At 40.9% G+C, this 17,728-nt stretch overlaps 1 protein-coding gene across 8 annotated transcripts; it reads left to right on the forward strand.

Annotated features, from left to right (window-relative positions):
• Nucleotides 1-124: 124 nt before the first annotated feature.
• Nucleotides 125-17,612, forward strand: PRSS54 (serine protease 54). Of its 8 annotated transcripts, none has more exons than XM_072636655.1 (7): nucleotides 125-213; nucleotides 834-928; nucleotides 1,324-1,426; nucleotides 7,861-8,041; nucleotides 9,825-10,080; nucleotides 11,150-11,281; nucleotides 16,848-17,612. In XM_072636655.1, the coding sequence occupies exons 3-7, from the start codon at nucleotides 1,369-1,371 to the stop codon at nucleotides 17,418-17,420; spliced, it is 1,200 nt and encodes a 399-aa protein (XP_072492756.1). In that variant the 5' UTR covers nucleotides 125-213; nucleotides 834-928; nucleotides 1,324-1,368; the 3' UTR covers nucleotides 17,421-17,612. The 8 variants fall into 8 exon arrangements, with proteins under 8 accessions (XP_072492756.1, XP_072492760.1, XP_072492753.1 ...); XM_072636659.1 differs by having other exon boundaries at nucleotides 1,368-1,426; XM_072636653.1 differs by having other exon boundaries at nucleotides 152-240.
• The last annotated feature ends 116 nt before the right edge of the window (nucleotides 17,613-17,728 follow it).

A 17,728-nucleotide genomic window follows, 5' to 3' on the forward strand; every position in this document is an offset into this window, starting at 1 on the left:
TGTTTAGATGGTGATACCATAGTAACAGTGATGGCACAATTGGACCTTCCTCTGTCTCCTTGCATAAAGAACTCATTTGTGGAACTCAATATTCTTTTTAATAAGGCCAAGGTGAAATCCTTTGTGTAGCATCAGTAAACTTGAAAAGTTTAAGGAAAGGTTCTGAGGATCATACTGGGAACAGGAAACATGCGATGACATGAAGCAAACAAGGTGACTTAGCAACTGAGTTGGGGAAAGGCAAGTTGTTGATTGTTTGAAGTTCAAAACACATCTCCAGGACAGGAAAACTACCAAGGTGACAAAGGAAAATGAAGCATTGTTCTTAATAGTGGAGGAAAATGACAGGGCAAGAATAAAAGTTTGGCTTTCGGAGACCTAAGACCCAACAGCGAAGTTAAGTCTGGAGGGGAGTGGTTTAAAACTTCAAGTGTTTGCATCACCAAATGCCTCTTCACCTAACAATAGCGTGTGGCCATGGGAGTACCCAAGGGTGGGTACCTCTCTTTGAGAAAGGACCTGGGAACCAGCTCCCTTCAAAAATCCCAAGATCTGTCTTGGATTGATTGAGGAGGAAGGAAACAAATATTTGTCATTTCCCTCTCCCTGGATCCATATTCCCAATTACTAGCCTGATCAGTAGCATGGGACAGATACTCCCCCATCTCCTTCTACCTATAGGATGAGCAATGAGAATGAAACAATTGGGTAGCTCAGTGGGTAGAGCAGCTAATTTCAAAACTTGCCTCAGACATGAAGTGTGTTCTTTAAGTGCACCTAGCCTCAGTTGCCCCAACTGTACAATGGGGGTAACAACAGCATTTACTTCACAGGGTTGTCACAAGGTTTGACTAAGACGACAAACGTAAAGTGCTTTTCAACCTTTGGCTAAAGGAAAAGGAAGTCCAGTCAGTGCCTATCTCAGAAGGTAATGAGTTTTGTAACATGAAGAAGCTGAAGTAGAGATAGACTTGGAAAACTCGAGTTCAAATACTGCCTTAACCACTGTCTGCCTCAGTTTCTCCATTTGTAATAATGGCAACAATTATAGCACCTTTCTTCCAGAGTTGTTGGGAGGATCCAATGAGATAAAATATGTGAAGTTCTTTGCAAACCATAAAGCCCTTGGTGAATGCTAGCTCTGGTGATGGCAATGTTCATGATGATGATGGCTGGCTTCCTGGAAGCTGAGGATGTGCTTTTGTCAATGGTAGAAGGAAAAAATAAATAAATAAAACACCACAGATTGGGGTGAGAAAAAAGATGCTTGTGAGCTGATCCAAATCACTGAATCATGCTTTTTTTTTTTTTTCACTTTCACAGCTGTCCTGGGTTCTCAGCTGTCTCTCACTGTGGTTCTTTTTCAGGATGGCGGAGAGGAGAAGGTCATTTTTTCTATTGTTATGCATTTTACATTCTCTCACTGGTGAGTGACTTCTGTTTCTTTTGGGATGGTTCCAATGAGGGGGTGGGATCCAGAAACCATCAAGTCATTGGGAGGTCCTTTCCCAGCGATGATTTTGGTCTTGAAAGATCAGAGTGATTTCTTCCATTGACCAAAGCAGGTTTCTTTGGTCACCAGAAAGCTTTTGCCCTTCTGCAAAAGGAGGTTAGGTAGTATTTGTCCCTATATGTAACTAAGCCTAGTAGTTGGTAATTACTGGAATCACCATTGAGTTAATCTAGGCACAAAAACTGTATGAACAGTTTCTGTATGAACAGAAGACCTGGGCTTGGTGGTCTTGGGCAATTCATTTTCTGAGTCTCCACTTTCTTATCTGTTCAAATGGGAATGTTTATAGTCAGACCTGTACTACCTACATCTTGGGATGGGGAGATGAAATGAGAATATGGCTATCAAGGGCTTTGTAACCATAAAGCCTTCCATCAATTAAAGCTCTTGTTTGTGTAACCCAGAATCCTTGGGTATTCAAAGAATGTCAGTGAAAGTACAAACACCAAAGAGTTGTAAAAGTCTGGTGACTGAACTAAACAGTACATAGAAAAGTCCTATGGTAACACCTCACAAGGAAAGAGAATTAAAACTAGGGGCTAGATGTGCCCTAGTACTGCTCAGATCATCAATACAGCATTTCTTCCTATGCTCTGGCTGCCAGCCCAGATTGGCCATAGTGAAAGGACACATTATTTGTTCAATGGATGTAGAGAAAAGAAACCTTTTTACAAGCTGAGAGGTGGGGAGGTTTGTAATGAAGGATAAAGAGCCTCTCGATCCCAGACAATTGTCTCTCTGGGATTATTTTCTCCAAGAAAAGACTTCTCCCACCCTCAGACCTTGGTTGCTAATGCAGGGTCTCTTGCAGTTTTGAGTCAGATCCTCTGTAAATGTTTGCATTTCTGAAAGATGTCTAATAAGGCCCTTTTAAAATAAGTCAAAATTGCTAATTCTTGAACCATATTTATAGGAGTAAATTTGTATAATGTACAACCATGCACATATAAAATAGTATGTCTGTGATATTAATATAAATGTGTATAACATATTACTATAGGTATATAACATATATGATACTTATGTATATACAATTATATATAACTGACCTGTAGAATAAGAAAATATTATTCTACCCAGTGTACCCACTCCCGGGAGTTATTATGACTCAAAGGAGATAATGGATGTAAAAGTGCTATGCAATGATCACATGTTATTATGTCCATTTTACAGATGAGAAAACTAAACTTCTGAGATCAGTGACTTGCTCAACGTCATACATTTAGAAAGACTGGGAATTCAAACCCATGTCTCTCCTGATTCCAAGTCCAGAACTCTTTCTATTTTACATGTATGTGTGTATGCATCTGTACACACCCCTCCCCTCCATGGTTTGGATGAGTGGTTGCCTTTCTTCCTGTCCCCAGTATTTAGCACAGGGTCTGGCGCATAGTAGGTACTTCAAAAAATGCCTATTGTCTTGACTTGTCATATGTAACTGGCCTCGACAGCAATTATTAGGCACCTGTCTAGAGCACTACGATTTAGGGACATCAAAATGAACCCGAGGAACCAGCCTTGCTCCTGCTAATGCCATCTCTAATTCCCAAAGCCCTAGAAAGCAGTGCCAGCCTCCAAGTCAAGGGAGTCCCTGGGGAAGGATTCCTCTTGCTGTTTCTTAGAGACTGAGTAGATTAGGAAGAAGATGTTCTGCGAGGCAGAGAAGAAATAGATTTGAGCTTGGTCCCTTCCCCCTCCCAGCTGGCATCTGTGACTTTGTACCACTTGCCTAGAATCAGGGATGTGGTCTAGAAATTCAGTAGAGGACTCCCACCCCACTCACCCTCACATTGCTAGGAAATGCTCTGAGATCTTTAGGGCGTAGGAGAGAGGGGAGGTGAGAGGGATGGGGAATATGATGCCTTCTGACTCCCTGCCCCTGGCAAAGTGCCTGGACTTTGGAAGGAAGGAAGGGAGGAAGGAAGGAAGGGAGGAAGAAAGGAAGGAAGGAAGAATTTATCTTTTTCCTTTATTTTCTTTCCACTACTCTTCCCTCTCTCCTTTGTTTCCTTTTCTCTTCCTTCTCTCTCCTTTCCCTACTATTCTCATTCCTCTGTCTTCCTCTTTATCCCCCCATTTCCTACTTCTCACTTTTCCCCAGGCTATCTTCTCCTATCTCCTCTAGGTACCATCTTTTATCCCTTTTCCTCTCCCACATACTATCATCCCTATTCCCTTTTCTTGCCCCTACCCTGTTATTCTCTTTCTCTCCTGATTTTTCTTCCATTCTCCCCATTCCATTGCCTTCCTACCCTTTCCCCTTGCCCAGTTATCACCCTACCAGATCTACTTCCCCTGCAGATTTCAAGTTAGGCTATGGAGGGAGATACAAATTGTCCCTAAGGCACCATTTTGCCTCAGGCCAGCCCTAAAAATAATTCCTTGACTATTCATAACTGATGAAATGATCAGTGTTCAAACTATGTTTGTTTGTTTTTTTTTTAAGCTCTGCACTTAGGAGTCAGAAGAACTAGGCTCCAGCATTGGCTCTGCCACTATGGGACCTGAGGCTAATCACCCAATTATTCTGTATCCTATTTCCTTAGCTGAAAAATGGGATTAATGACATCTACCTACCTCCCTTCCAGAGATGTAAAATAAAACAAGATAACAAATAAGAAAACTCTTTGAGACAGAAAAAGGTTCCATACAAATGCAAAATATTATTACTGCTATCACCATAGATTAAATTCCATTCTATTACATGGTTAAAGAATAAGTTGCCCTGGTTAATAAAATAGACTAATAGATACTTATCATATATACTATACATAAGTGACCACTTTTCAAAGAATTTGACCATAAAATGTTTTAAAATGTTCCCTTGCTTCCATCACACCCTACCTTGTGGAAGCAGCTAGGTGGTGCAGTAGATAGAGCCTTAAGCCTGGAGTCAGGAAGACGCGAGCTCAAATCTGTCATCAGACACCAGCCATGTCACCTTGGGCAAGTCACTTAACCTTTATTTACCTCAGTCTCCTCAACTGTAAAATGGGAATAATAATAGCACCTCCTATCCAGAGTTGTGAAAATGAAATGAAATGATATAATGAAATGAATATATATATAATATGATATATATAATAATATATATTATATATAATTAATAATATATATTATATATAACATATAATAATATATTATATATTATAATATAATATAATAATATATAATATAAATGAAATAATATTTGCAAAAATGCTTAGCACAAGAGCTTCCTTACAGTATTAGTTCCTTGAGGGAAGGGTTTGTTTTATCTTTGCCTTTGTCTCCCCAGTGTATGAATAACATAGTAGATTCTTAGTGTTTTGAGAGTCTATTTAAATTCCACTCACTCTTAGATGACTCAGATGACACTCCATTGAATTGGTGAGTCTTGTCAATTATTTACAGTTTCTAGTTCATAATCCAAAGGACAATGGAAAGATACATGGTAGGTATAGGCAGACAGCAGCTTGTTACTAAGAAAAGATTTGCATGCAAGAAATGAGATAAAAGGTATTGTGGAGAATAGATCTGACCAGAAAAAGATGTGGGCTAGTGAGAATGGGAGTCAACAGATGGACAGCTCAGCAGCATACTCAAGATACTAAAAGAGGAAAATCTTCAGTGGGTTAGCTAGAACTTCTATTAGGGATTTATGAAAAAAGATGGATGAGAATTACATAGGTTGCAAAGATGATGTGTGTCGAGGGAAAGAGGACTCCACGTTGCAGATCTTTCAAAGCAGACCACTGAATAACATAACTTTTATAACATTATGACTATTATTATAAGAAAGAGTTTTTGCATGTGGGTGATCTCTAAGGTCTCTCCCTCTTCTAAATCTATGCTTTAGTCAAATTGTCTTCCTATCTCATTGGAATTGGTTTTAAACCAAATACAGTCCATAAAATTCTAGATGTTTGAGCGATGCCCCATGGTAGCTTTTTGACCTTGACATCTTTTCAGAAAAATAAAAACAAAATAGAATTTTTTCAACATCCTTTCGGATCTTTGTTTTTAACTCTCCTCTTATAGCTGGAATGAGGATGGTAAGGCTCTTCTCTCTCTAGTAAATGGGTGGAATACCAATGTCAGGAGTTGCAAGATTCAAGGAATCAGAACTTGGGGGATACCAAGACACTTAGAAAGGGAAGGGAGAATGAGGAGGAAGTAAATCCATTTGCAACAAAAGTAAAACAAGAAAACATGGAAAGAGGAGAATAAGGAGCAATAAAAGAGAATCAGTGACACATCATAATTAAAAATTAAAAACTGATCTTTCTTAAAGTTTAGCCTACCACATGCAACATAGAAACCCAACTGTACATAATATGGTAGCAGCTCATTTTCCTTTCACCATCTTCTATTTCTTCATGTCATTTTTAGATGTCACTCAGATGATTTGAAAGGTAACATGGAATGAACACTGACAATTCAACTCCAGGGTGTTGGAGGACCCAAGTTCAAATCCCAGTTCTGTCATTTTGTTGGTCATGAGACCTTGGGCAAATTGCTTTGTATCTCAAAGTCTCAAGTTCTTCCCATGTAAAATAAGCATGTTAGACTAGGCGATCTCCAACTCTGAACCTTAGGAACTGAAAATCAAGTTTCTACAACAATTACATCTGGAGAATTTTAGTGCTGGAAGCTTTTCCCCAAAAAAGTCCTTTATGGAATTCTAAGCTAGTGATGAAATGACAAGGTGAGCTGTTCTTGTTTCCAGCCTCTTCCTCAATTGTGTAGAGAAAGCAGGTTTGTGTATTTGCTTTAGATGACATCTTGAACCAAGCAGGGTTCAAGAATGTTAGTATTCTATCTGAAAGTTCAACTAATATCTAACTTAAAGTCAAGGCAAAACTAAATAGGTGCCTGTAATTTGGAGTGATTCAAAACTGCACCTGCCAAAGAATGCAAATATATACTGTAGGACTTGGAAGTCATGAATTCAAACATGCCACTATGATTCCTGGACTCTTTGCATGGAAGGGAAAGACTCAGTGGAATGTGGAATGGCAGTAATAGAGGAGATTATGAAATGGAAAAAGGGTGAAAGGAAGCAGAAGGACCAACACATGGTGACCTGTAAACAGGGGACAAGATGATTGGGTCCAAAGGATTTGAGTTGAATTGACCCCTCAAAGATAAGTAAGTCTGTGGACCTCTCTAGACCTCATCCAAAGCATGTGCTAGTTGGCCTTTAAAGGTCCTTTCCATTTCTAAATCTGTGATTCTATGCTATGTACAACCAACCATCACATGTGTTGGATACTGTCTAAGAGTGAATGTTATAGTCATTGAGAGTTGAGGTCCAACAGCTAAATTGTGGGATGTCAGTACTATCTGTAAGTGCAGAAATCTCCTCTCAGCTTGTAAAGGGATTCACACATTTGGGTCTAGAGACTGAGTAATTATAAGAATGAAAGGTATGGTCAGACAGTTTTGGATGGGATGTGAGTACCATGGGCAGAATGCAGTAGAGAAGAGAGAGAGTCCAGTCTGAAATATTGGACCCAGAGGAGCATTACCAGACATGTAGGGTTTTGTATTAAGTACTATCCATGGCCTGAAGGGCATTTCACTCAAGCCCCAAGGTGTGTAAGAAGGAAGAGCCATTCAAATATCATAGATGGAAAAAATAACATTGAACAGATATATCCAGTGGATGCCATTTTCCTACCATATTCATGATACAATGTCTAGAGAGACATTTGATGGCTTTGTAGATAACTATGATCTATTAAACAACAACAAAAAGATTGTACCAATTCTATCAGCATTCTGCTAGCACAAGCTTCACTTGCTCTCAGCTGTGCTAGGAGCATTCTCACAATAGCAGCATCCCATCTGCATGAGATAGATGGCCCAGGATGTCCTGAAGGCCATATCTTTCCTCCATAAGCCACAAAAGGAAGAAAGAAAACCCAAAGCTACCAAATCTAATAATCTCATGGAAAGATGGCTTCTCAGAGAAAGGATTTTGTTTACATATTACAAAAGATATTTGTCCTTAACGGAGACATTCTAGAAAATATGCATGATCCCTTTTATCTTGGGATTTTTCTGTCTGCCTCTCTCTGTCTCTCTGTCTGTCTGTCTGTCTCTCTCTCTCTCCTTCCATCCCATCTTAAATGAAACCTATGTATATACCAAATAATTCTTATCTTAACCCTGTGCAGTAACCTGAAAAGAAAAATTTTATTTGTAAATAAATTGAGCTGATTTTGTAAAACAAATTGTGCTCTGTCCTGGTCAATAAGAATTTTAGGGCAGGAGTAGAAAATAGCAAGAGATAGGTCCAAAAAGTCTTTGACTCTGCTGCTGTAAGAACTCATCTGAGAATCTGACCTGACTTTCCCTTGCAGGTTGTTCGATCCAAAGTAGCTTCATTTCTGCTTTTCTCCCCGATGATCGTGATGCTTTAGCCACTGTGGATATGTTCCCTTGGGTAGTGTCCCTGCAGGATCCACAGTACACCCATTTGGCTTTCGGATGCATCCTAAATGAGTTCTGGATCCTAAGCATCGCATCCTCCTTTCAGAACAGGCCAGTATCACCTCTCTCCTTATTCCTACACCTTAGATACCTCAGATAAGCACAAGAACCAGGAAGGGGCGGGGAGAGGAAAGGCAAGGAGGAGTGCTTAAAGAAGAGTTCATCTGGTACATTGTGCCCACTCTGTCTGGAAAACCCGCTTCATCTCTGATCTCTGGCGACAGGAATTTGACAAGCTGAACCCTTCTTGCACCAAACAGCATGCTGAGTTCTAAAAATGCTCAGCCTCCAAAGGCTTGACTCTCCCAGGGTTGGCTGGGCTGTTGTATTTGTGTTTGGTTTGAACCTGCCATGGGAAATCCAGTAAAGAGGTCAATTGAAAAATGAAATTCTATCTGAATTCCAGAGAGAATGTTTTAATGATGAAAAAACACTGGCTGATCCAGAAGGACGCTGCTTCCTCCTTACCAGTCCAGGGCTACTTCCCTTTGATGTCATCATTATCACTTGATTAGTGAAAAATGTGAGAAACCAGGTTTCTGCTTGGAAGAACCGGGGAAGGGTTAGAGGTGCCCAAGCAACTGGGAAGATATTTTATGTTTTCTTCCCCTCCTCCCTGCCTCCTCTCCCACTATCTACTAGCCAATAGTGAGCTTAAATTTTTGGAAAGCTAGATTCCCCCCCCCTTTCCTATAACCTACAGAGACACCAAACTAGGAGACTACTATCATTCTTTATGAAGGTGTTCATATAAATTTTATTCATTTATTTGAAAAACCTTCATTAAGATCCTACCATGTTCCAAACAATTTCATACAAAGACATTAATGAAACAGTTCTTTTCCTCAAAAGGTTTGCATTTTATTGGGGAGACAACATGTACATAGTTAAACACAAAATGTACACAAAACATAGTTTGGGAGAAGCATTAACAACTGGAGAAATGAGAAAAGACTTGTTGCAGGAGGAAGCATCTAAGCTGAGCCTTGAAGGGACCTGAGGATTTTAAGAAGCTAAGAGTAGGGCAACTAGGTGGTGCATTGGATAGAGCACCAGGCTTGGAGTCAGGAAGACCTGAGTTCAAGTCCAGTCTCAGACACTTACTAGTTATGTGACAGTGAATAGAGCACCAGGCTTGGAGTCAGGAAGACCTGACTTCAAGTCCAGCTTCAGACACAACTTAATAGTTGTGTGATCCTGGACAAGTCATTTTCTTTGCCTTGGTTTCTTCAACTGTAAAATGAACTGGAGAAGGAAACAGCAAACTACTCCAGTATCTTTGCCAAGAAAAGCCCCAAATAGGGTCACAGAGAGCCCAGATATGACTGAACAAGATGAAGGGAAGAGTATTCTAGGAACAGGCAAGGTCACCTCTACTGCCAATGAGAGAATTTGTTTTTCTTGACTGAACCTATATGTTAACAAAGGTTTTCTTTGTCTTTTTATCTTCTCCCAATGGTGAGGGGAAGAAAACAGGTGGGTAGAAAGGAGAAAAAAATAAAGACTTGTTAATTGAAAAAAATAATTCTAATTTTTTAAAAAAGCAATGTCATATCCAGAGAATCTGAAGCTAGCCAGTCTTAGCTGGAACAGAAAGTGTAGGAGAGGATGTGGTGTGTAATCAATGATTAGAAGGGACTCCTGGGTCTGCCAACGAAAAGCCTGCTCTGTTCAATATTCTTTCCTCTTTCCCTTTGGCGTCCAGGGTTTGTCTCTACAAAACAAGGTACAGTGGAGAGGGGGAGGAGTCAATGGCTTCCTTTCTCCCTGCCATCAGTGCAGGAGAAGCTGCACAGGTATTTTTGGCTCATTACATGCTTTGTTGCCCCTCCAGGAGGAAGGTTTTGGCACTGGTTGGTATCACTGACATGAATGCCAGGAGAAGAACCCAGCCAGAATATCCCATCTCTGCCATTGTCAGGCACGAGGGCTTTAACCACATAACCATGGAAAACAACCTTGCTCTCCTGAAGACCTACACAGCCATAGAGTTCAATGACCAAGTTCAACCCATCTGCTTCCCTGGCAGGAAGCTGGCCCCAGGAATCCTGGAGAACTGCTGGGTGTCAGGATGGATCCACACTGCTGCAGTTAATGCCTTTATTCTAATAAAGGAGGGTGTGTGCTGGAGATGGGTTTGGCTTACATGATCTCAGTCATTCAGACTACTCACAGCAAAAAAAAAAAAAAAAGTTGGGCTAGAAACCTGGTATGTGGCTCGGTTGATAGAGCACTGGGCCTGGAGTCAGGAAGACCTGAGTTCAAATTTGACCCGATGCTTACTAGCTGTGTGACCCTGGGCAAGTCATTTTACCCTGTTTGCCTCAATTTTCCTCATCTGTCAAATGAGCTGGAGAAGGAAATGGCAAACCACTCCAGTATCTCTTCTAAGAAAACCCCAAATCAGGTCACAAAAAGTCAGACAGGACTGAATAACAAGAAACACACAACAACAACAAAAGTGAATGTATGGGGCAGGTGGTTTCTTGAAAAAAGTCCAATTTTTCTTTAGCTAGGTGGCTCAGTGGATAGAGCACTGAGCTTGGAGTCAGGAAGATTTGAGTTGGCCTCATATATTTGTTAGCTGTGTGACCCTGGGTAAGTCATTTAATCTTTAGCTGCTTCGATTTCCTCACCTATACAATAGGAATAATAATAGCATGTACCTCACAGGATTGTTGTGAGGATAAAATGAGATATTTGTAAAGTGTTTTGCCAACTTTAAAATGTCCTATAAATGCTATTATTATTATCAGCTCATAAATACGAGGTCTATGTGTTTCCTTAAACACTGATCTCTTCCTGTCCCAAGCTGATTCTAGTAGTCCTGAAAATTGGTGCCAGATGATAGGAAATGAGGGGCCCTGAAATATAGGGTGGATTGTACCTTGATCCGACTCACCCAAGGTGACGTCAGTATCTGTTAGATAAGTTCTCCCAATAGACTAGGTCCAGCACAGGCATGTGTCAAGGAAAGTGCACTACAGTTAGAGGCAGAGGCCTTGGGTTCAAATTCTGATTCCCTCCTAGAACAGAGTTTGAGAGTACATTGATAATGATCTTCCCCATTTCCTCCTGTCTTAGTATCTTTATTCAGATGGTCTTAGCAAAGGAGGCATTTGTGTTAATGTATACTGGGTTTGCTTTTACATGGTCCAGACTAGAAAGAAAATGGAGATGGGCGTCCTAAGGAAGCTCCCAGTGCAGGAAGTATGGCCCTGTTCCTTAAAGAGACCCTGGGGAACAGCCTGCTACAGCTCCAAGGAAGAGGACAATGCCTTTGGATGCTTGGTAAGAATATCTAGCAGCAGGACATAAGACCCCTGAAGGAGCTGTGGGCCACATTAAATCACTTGACACATTATGTGGCTAAATTAAAATTATTGATGACTGACATTACTCAGGGAACTTATAGAGAGCCTCCTATGTGCAGGACACTGGGTTGGGCCTTGGCAGAGTTATTCCCTACCAAACACATAGCATCATGAATTTATTTTTATCCAGCTAAACCTGGTCTATGCCTATTAAGTGTAGAATCACAAGATTTCATTTCTGTGGAAACTCCGACTACAGGGCTAAGCTGGGAGTCAGGAAGACCTGAATTCAAATCCTCCCTCAGAGACCTAGCTGTGTGACCCTGGTTAATTTATTTAACCACTCTGTGTCTCAAGTTTCCTCACCTGTAAAAATGAAAGGGTTGGTTTCAATGACCTCTAAGATTCTTTGTAGATCTAGGATCTGATAAGTCTTCTTAAATGAAGTTCTCCCTAATCAGATAGTTGTACCACAAAGCATGCTTATTCTGAAAGCTACCTAGGTTAACCAGATTCTCCCTCTAAATAACATTCAGAAGTCCTAAATGGAAACCACAGCTAGGTCCCAATTAGTTCAAGTAATGAATCCTTAGAAGTAGTTGTAGGCATCTGAATGTAAAATACAGTAAGGGTTCCAGCCCAGTGGAAATATGTAGTGTGAATTCAAATAATGGGACTACTTCTCAGAGATTCATTATTTCTTTTTTACAGTTTTTGTTTCCAATTACATGTAAAGACAAATTCTAACATTAATTTTTTTAAAATTTTGAGTTCTAAATTTTCTCCCTGCCTCCCCCAAGAGGGTAAGCAACTTGATATAGGTTGTATATATGCAATTATGTAAAACATATTTCCATATCAGTCATGTTATAAAAGAAGAAAACAAACCAAAAGAAAAAAATCCCTCAAAAATAAAGAAAGTGAAAATAGAACGCTTTGATCTACATTCAGACTCTATCGGTTCTTTCTCTGGGTGTGGATAGCATTTTCTATCACAAGTCTTTTTAGCTAAGTCATTCACAGATGTTCATCATAAAATGTTGCTATTGCTGAATACAATGTTCTCTTGGTTCTGCTCATTTCACTTTGCACTAGTTCATGTAAGTCTTTTCAGGTTTTTCTGAAATCTACCTGCTTGTCATCTCTTACAACACAATGGTATCTCATTACATTCATGTACCACAACTTGTTCAGCCATTCCCCAATTGATGGGCAGGGAATTCATTATTTGGACTAATCAGACCTATCTGCATTTTAAGAAGAAAAGGAAATGTCAGACATTCAAGTGGAGGGAATAACTTTACATAGATAAATTCAACACATCCACAAAATTATATGACCCCTACTAGGAGGGATGGGGTACAAATCAGAAAAGGCTTTTTGTTGAGCATGATCCTTGGGAGAGCCTCTCAGGATGCTGGAAGTTTCAAAATGCAGGGGGGAGGAAGGATTGTATTATAGACATAAGCAAGAGACCTAACATAGGAAATAGAAATGTCACATATAGGGGAAAGCAAGAAGGCCAGTGTGGCTACAAGGCAGGGTGTACATGTTTTCTATCTGACAGTATTTTCCTAACAACCTCATCAAATGGGTGGCACAAATCCTTATTGCCTCTAAACTGAGGTTTAGAGAGAGGAAGTGGTTTTGTCTGTGTCACAGTATGTGTCTGAGGGAGACCTAAGCAAGGTCCTTGGATTGCTTTGTCTCAGTAGTCCAAGTCCTTGTCTCAGGCTATTTCTATCACCCCACCCTCACCCCCTCTGACAACTATCCTACTTCTGTTTCACAAAAACCCAACTTCAGGGAGAGCAGTCAGGTGGGTATGGTAGAGAGAGCACAGGACCTGGAGTCAGGAATACCTGAGTTAACAGCTGTGTGACCATAAGCAAGTCACTTAACCTCTGTCTGCCTCAGTTTTCTAATCTGGAAAACAGTTCATACTTCCAAGGACTGTTTCAAGAAGGAAATGAGCTAACATATGCAAAACTCCTTGCAAACTTTAAAATGCTATATAATGCTAGCTAGCTATATTCCTGGCTTCTACTTGGGTAAATGTGGAGTGAGCATGTAGAATTTGGGAAATAGCTAGATAAGTAGTCCAATTTTATGGAAATGTAGCATGCATGAAGAATTCAATGTGAAATAATGCTAATGAAGTAGACTGGAACCAAATTGTAGAGGGCCAGAAATGCAGGGCTAAGGGGTCTGCACTTATCCTAGAAGCAACGAGGAGCCACAGAAAGTTTTTGAGCTAGGGAGTCACAAGGTCAGATGTGTGCCATGGGAAGATTTTTTTGATAACTGTGTAAAGGATAGATTGGAGAGGGAAAATTCTGCAGACAAGAAGGAATAGGAGACAACCTGGGATAAATGTCTTAGGCACTTGGCCATTCAAATCTTTACTATCCCCAAGTGAATTTGTTTAGCAAACTGGTCAGAATTAGGGGGTTCTGAAAAGCTAACTTTTGAAGGGCAGATATGAAATCAAATTTTCTGCTTGGCCCCTGATATGATAAACCTCCCAACCTGCACGTTAAGAAACACTATTTTGACGATAAAAACCATGGACACTGGTTTTACAAAGAGTGTCTAAAGTCATAGGGAATGAGATCATTTGAAGTTCCCAGCTCCAAGGTATTTTTGGCAACAGCCACTTTTTAACGCTTCTTTTCCCCTTGCCACCCATGTAAAACAAAATAAATCACCACCATCAAACTGAATAAAAGGAGCCAACGTTTTGTTAAAGGACTAAGTGGATCAGACAGGGACAGCAGGATAATATAGAGATGAAATTTTCCATTAATATCCTACTTTGAGTAGAGACAGAGGCATAGATTATTTAATAGGATAATTAAAATTCAATATAACCTGGGCTTTCAGGAATTGTCTTCCCTGAATTCCTTGGGGGTACAGGGGCAGATTCTGGAAGTATCTATACAATCGGACATATAATCTTTAAATGGCTTGGGGTGGAGGGGACTCGGGGTGGAGGCAGGGGATGGAAAATTTAGTGGAAATATTTTCAGAATGAATATATACTTCCCTGCCTTCTTAAGCAGAGTATAATGTGCCAGATGTATCCTTTTCTTGATTATTCAAGGTCATTGCTATCAGCTATTGTGATGTTTAAAAACTGCAGACAGAAGCGAAGATACTGTGAGATGCAGGATTAACGGGCAATGACTTGAAAAGTAGCCTGGACCTTGTTTCTTTAGTAAGGCTCTATTGTTAGCCCTCTTTTTAGTTATTTCTCTACTAAAAATTATTGCAAAAGATTGTAATGTAGGTCTAGTCCTAAAAAATGAGTGAATTCAAGGCTCCCCAGTGAGGTTGTGGGGAGTGTTTTCCTCTCAGGGGCTTGCTTCTGATCAACAAAGTCTTTCTCTGGACCTGAGTTTCCTCCTTGGCAAAACAAAGGGGTTGGACGAATCTGGTCAACAACATGCATTTATTAAGCACTTACTGTGCATACCATTGATTTCTAAGCTTTAGTGTAAGTCTAAAGCCTCAGATACAATGGCATGATGGCAGCTGCATTAACAGGGCCTGCCCTTTCACCCACCCCACTAGCAAGGGTCCACAAAGCTCCCTCACCACTTCTGATTTTTTTCTATTGCTTAGTGGGTGCCTTAATCAGGTGCCTGCCAGTTTTTTTTTTTTATCAAAAGAAGAGAACATTCTTACACAACTGAAATTTGGTCACATGTTCTTCCAAGTTCTTTGACTTTCAACAGAATTTCAGCAAAATAGTTGTCTGGTTGGTTGTTGTCCTTCATTCTCAAAGAAGATCAAAATGACGTCACTATGTTGGGATCAAGGTACAGTGTGTCCGACTGTGGCTGATCAGACAAATCTGAGCTCAGAAGGCTCTACCACAGGCTGGGCACAAATAGTCCGCATGAATATTTGAAATAGAGATGTCTCTAAACTAGCTCATCTTACATTTCTTTTGGGCTCATGGAACACAGCATCTTCTTTGAGGAGGGCATGCCATGCTGGGTGGTCCATTGCCAGAATCTCCCATGTCATGCAATCGATTCCAAATTTTTTCAGAGACCCCTTAAGAGTGTCCTTGTATCACTTTATCCATGAAAATACAACATGGATTAACTTTATTTTCAGCTGAAGCTGAGCTACATGTTTAAAGGGCTGATTCTTTGCTGTCAAAGGGGAATAAGGCTGGGTCCACAAACCATTCTGGAAGCTTGAGGGTTTTGGACAGCTGGGTCTGGGATAGTTTTAGTTTTTCCAGTGAAATTTAATATGCATTTATTTGTCACACACTGTATATAGGATATTGTGCCAAAGGCTAAGGATGTAAAGAGAAAATGAAAAAATAACCCTGCCTTCAAGGATCTTATATATTCTACTAGCAAGATGACTTTTCCTATGGATTCTCATTTCTTTTTTCAGTGTAGTGGCAGGGACATAAGTAAGTATGCTTAACCTAGTGGAGTCCTGCTGAAATAGAAATTAAGTTAGACTAATTGACTTTCTGGAACTTGGCTGAACCTGAGAAGAAGCTGAATAAGTCCTGTGTCTTAATGAGAATTAAATACCACGCTTCCCAAAAGGTGAAAGTATCCTGCAAGGCATTTAGGGGAACAGAATTCCAGAGTCTCCTTTGGCCAAGAAAGCAACAGGCTGTTCTCAGTAGGCAAAAGAAGGAAAGTGTGGTTAGAAACCAAAAGAAGGCTAGATGGGCCACTCCATTTCTGACCTCCCCTTATGCAGTCTGGTGAATCCCTTCTTCCAACATCTCTCTGTATTGGTACAGACTTAGCGAGATCACCAAACTGAAACTTAGAAGCCCTGACTTCATATGATCCACCAGCCTCAGCCTCAGCCTCCCTAGAGCAGGAACCATAATCTTGAGCCACCATGGCTAGCCAGGAGGAAAAAAAGAGTTTTAGATCAAAGTGACCATGGGTGATGAAATACCCTGACGAAGTATAGCTTTCTTCTGAAAGTCCAGCTCTTGGACAGGTGGACCTCAGGGCAAAGTGCTCAAAACAAGGAGTGAAAAGAGACACAGACACACAGAGCTGGCTCTGATATGAGAGAACTGGGATTCTAATCTCAGCTCAGTCATTTGCTGCCTTCAGTGACTCTGGGGCAAGTCACACCCTCCTGGGCCTCCATTTTCTCCTCAGTAAAATTAGGAGGTTGGAGTAAATGACCCCTACAGTCCCTTCCAGCTCTAAATCCACATACAACACAGAAAATTCTGCTGAGAGGAAAGCATACAGGGATATTTTTTAAAAATTTAAGTCTGAAGTTCTGGAGATTCAAGAACATAAGAAAATGAAAAGATGAAAGTTTTCTGATAGAAAAAAATAGAAATTAGGGAATTTACATTACAAAAGTCATCCAGCTAGCTGCAGGTTAGATCAAGAATATCCCATAACCTCTTTTTCTCTTGCTCTCAGCAGGAATCACTATATAACATTTCTAGGACATATGCACAGTAAAGCCGCAGGAGCCTAAGTGGGAGGGAATGGACTTATGCAAGTGCTTAAAGTTTCTTTTCTTTTTCACAGGGAGACCCAGGAAACCCAGTGATGTGCCAAGCCAAGGAGACCAGCCTGTGGATACTAAACGGCATCCTGAACAAAGGTGGTGTGAGCTGCATCGGCCCATTTCTCTACACCAAGCTCTCTTACTATGGTGACTGGATTTCCAAAAGGATAATGAAAGATGGAGTCGATTCATGCCCCATCTACAGATGGGAAGAACTGCCATCCACACTCTCCGCTGTGGTGAGATCAAAGGTGCAGAACATCACCTTGGTGAAGCCCCCTCAATCCTTCTCCTTTCCTCTTCCTCCTCAGAGAGAGAACCAATCAGCGAGGCAGAAAGGACAAGCTGGTCTAAAACCCACTCCAGCGAAAATAGCCACCTCCTTGGCAGAGAAGCAGGTTTCTGAGAGCCCCCAAATGGAATCCCAAGAGAATGAGGTAGAGAGGGCTGGCATGGTGGACAGCGCGGACCCTATTTACTATGACTACTACAATGGGGAGGTCATGCCCATCTCGGGTGAGGACAGGCTTCATCAGGCCCAGGGAATGATCTCTGCCCTCTGCATGCTGGCTCTTATCTGCAGTGGCTTCTGATCCAGGGGGTAGCTGGCTGACCCAAGATCCCCCAAGGAGCAACATTCAGAATCATACGTCCATGGTTTCCATGGCCTTCTTTGATAGCTGCCTCCTGTGCTCCAGGCTCCGAAATCTCCTTCCTCCCTGGCCACCCTGTGGGGCAGGGGTTTGCACTTGTGAACTAAATTTGGGCTAACTGATGTCAACTAACCATAGTCCCCTGTGGTTCTTTTAGTATTAAGCAGTCCTAGGATCAGGGCAAATGAGACATTTCTGTTTTGGATACACAAGCCCAGTCTGTACCAGCCTGGAGGAGAGAGGGAAAC

This window comes from Notamacropus eugenii, chromosome 1 (genome assembly GCF_028372415.1).
Source record: "Notamacropus eugenii isolate mMacEug1 chromosome 1, mMacEug1.pri_v2, whole genome shotgun sequence".
Lineage (NCBI taxonomy): Eukaryota > Metazoa > Chordata > Mammalia > Diprotodontia > Macropodidae > Notamacropus > Notamacropus eugenii.

Excerpts from the sequence above, each read along its gene's own strand:
- PRSS54 (XM_072636652.1), top strand. Across the intron at positions 1,427-7,860 it reads CATTTTACATTCTCTCACTG|GTTGTTCGATCCAAAGTAGC; the intron begins GTGAGTGACTTC and ends TTTCCCTTGCAG. Across the intron at positions 10,081-11,149 it reads GATGGATCCACACTGCTGCA|ACTAGAAAGAAAATGGAGAT; the intron begins GTTAATGCCTTT and ends TACATGGTCCAG.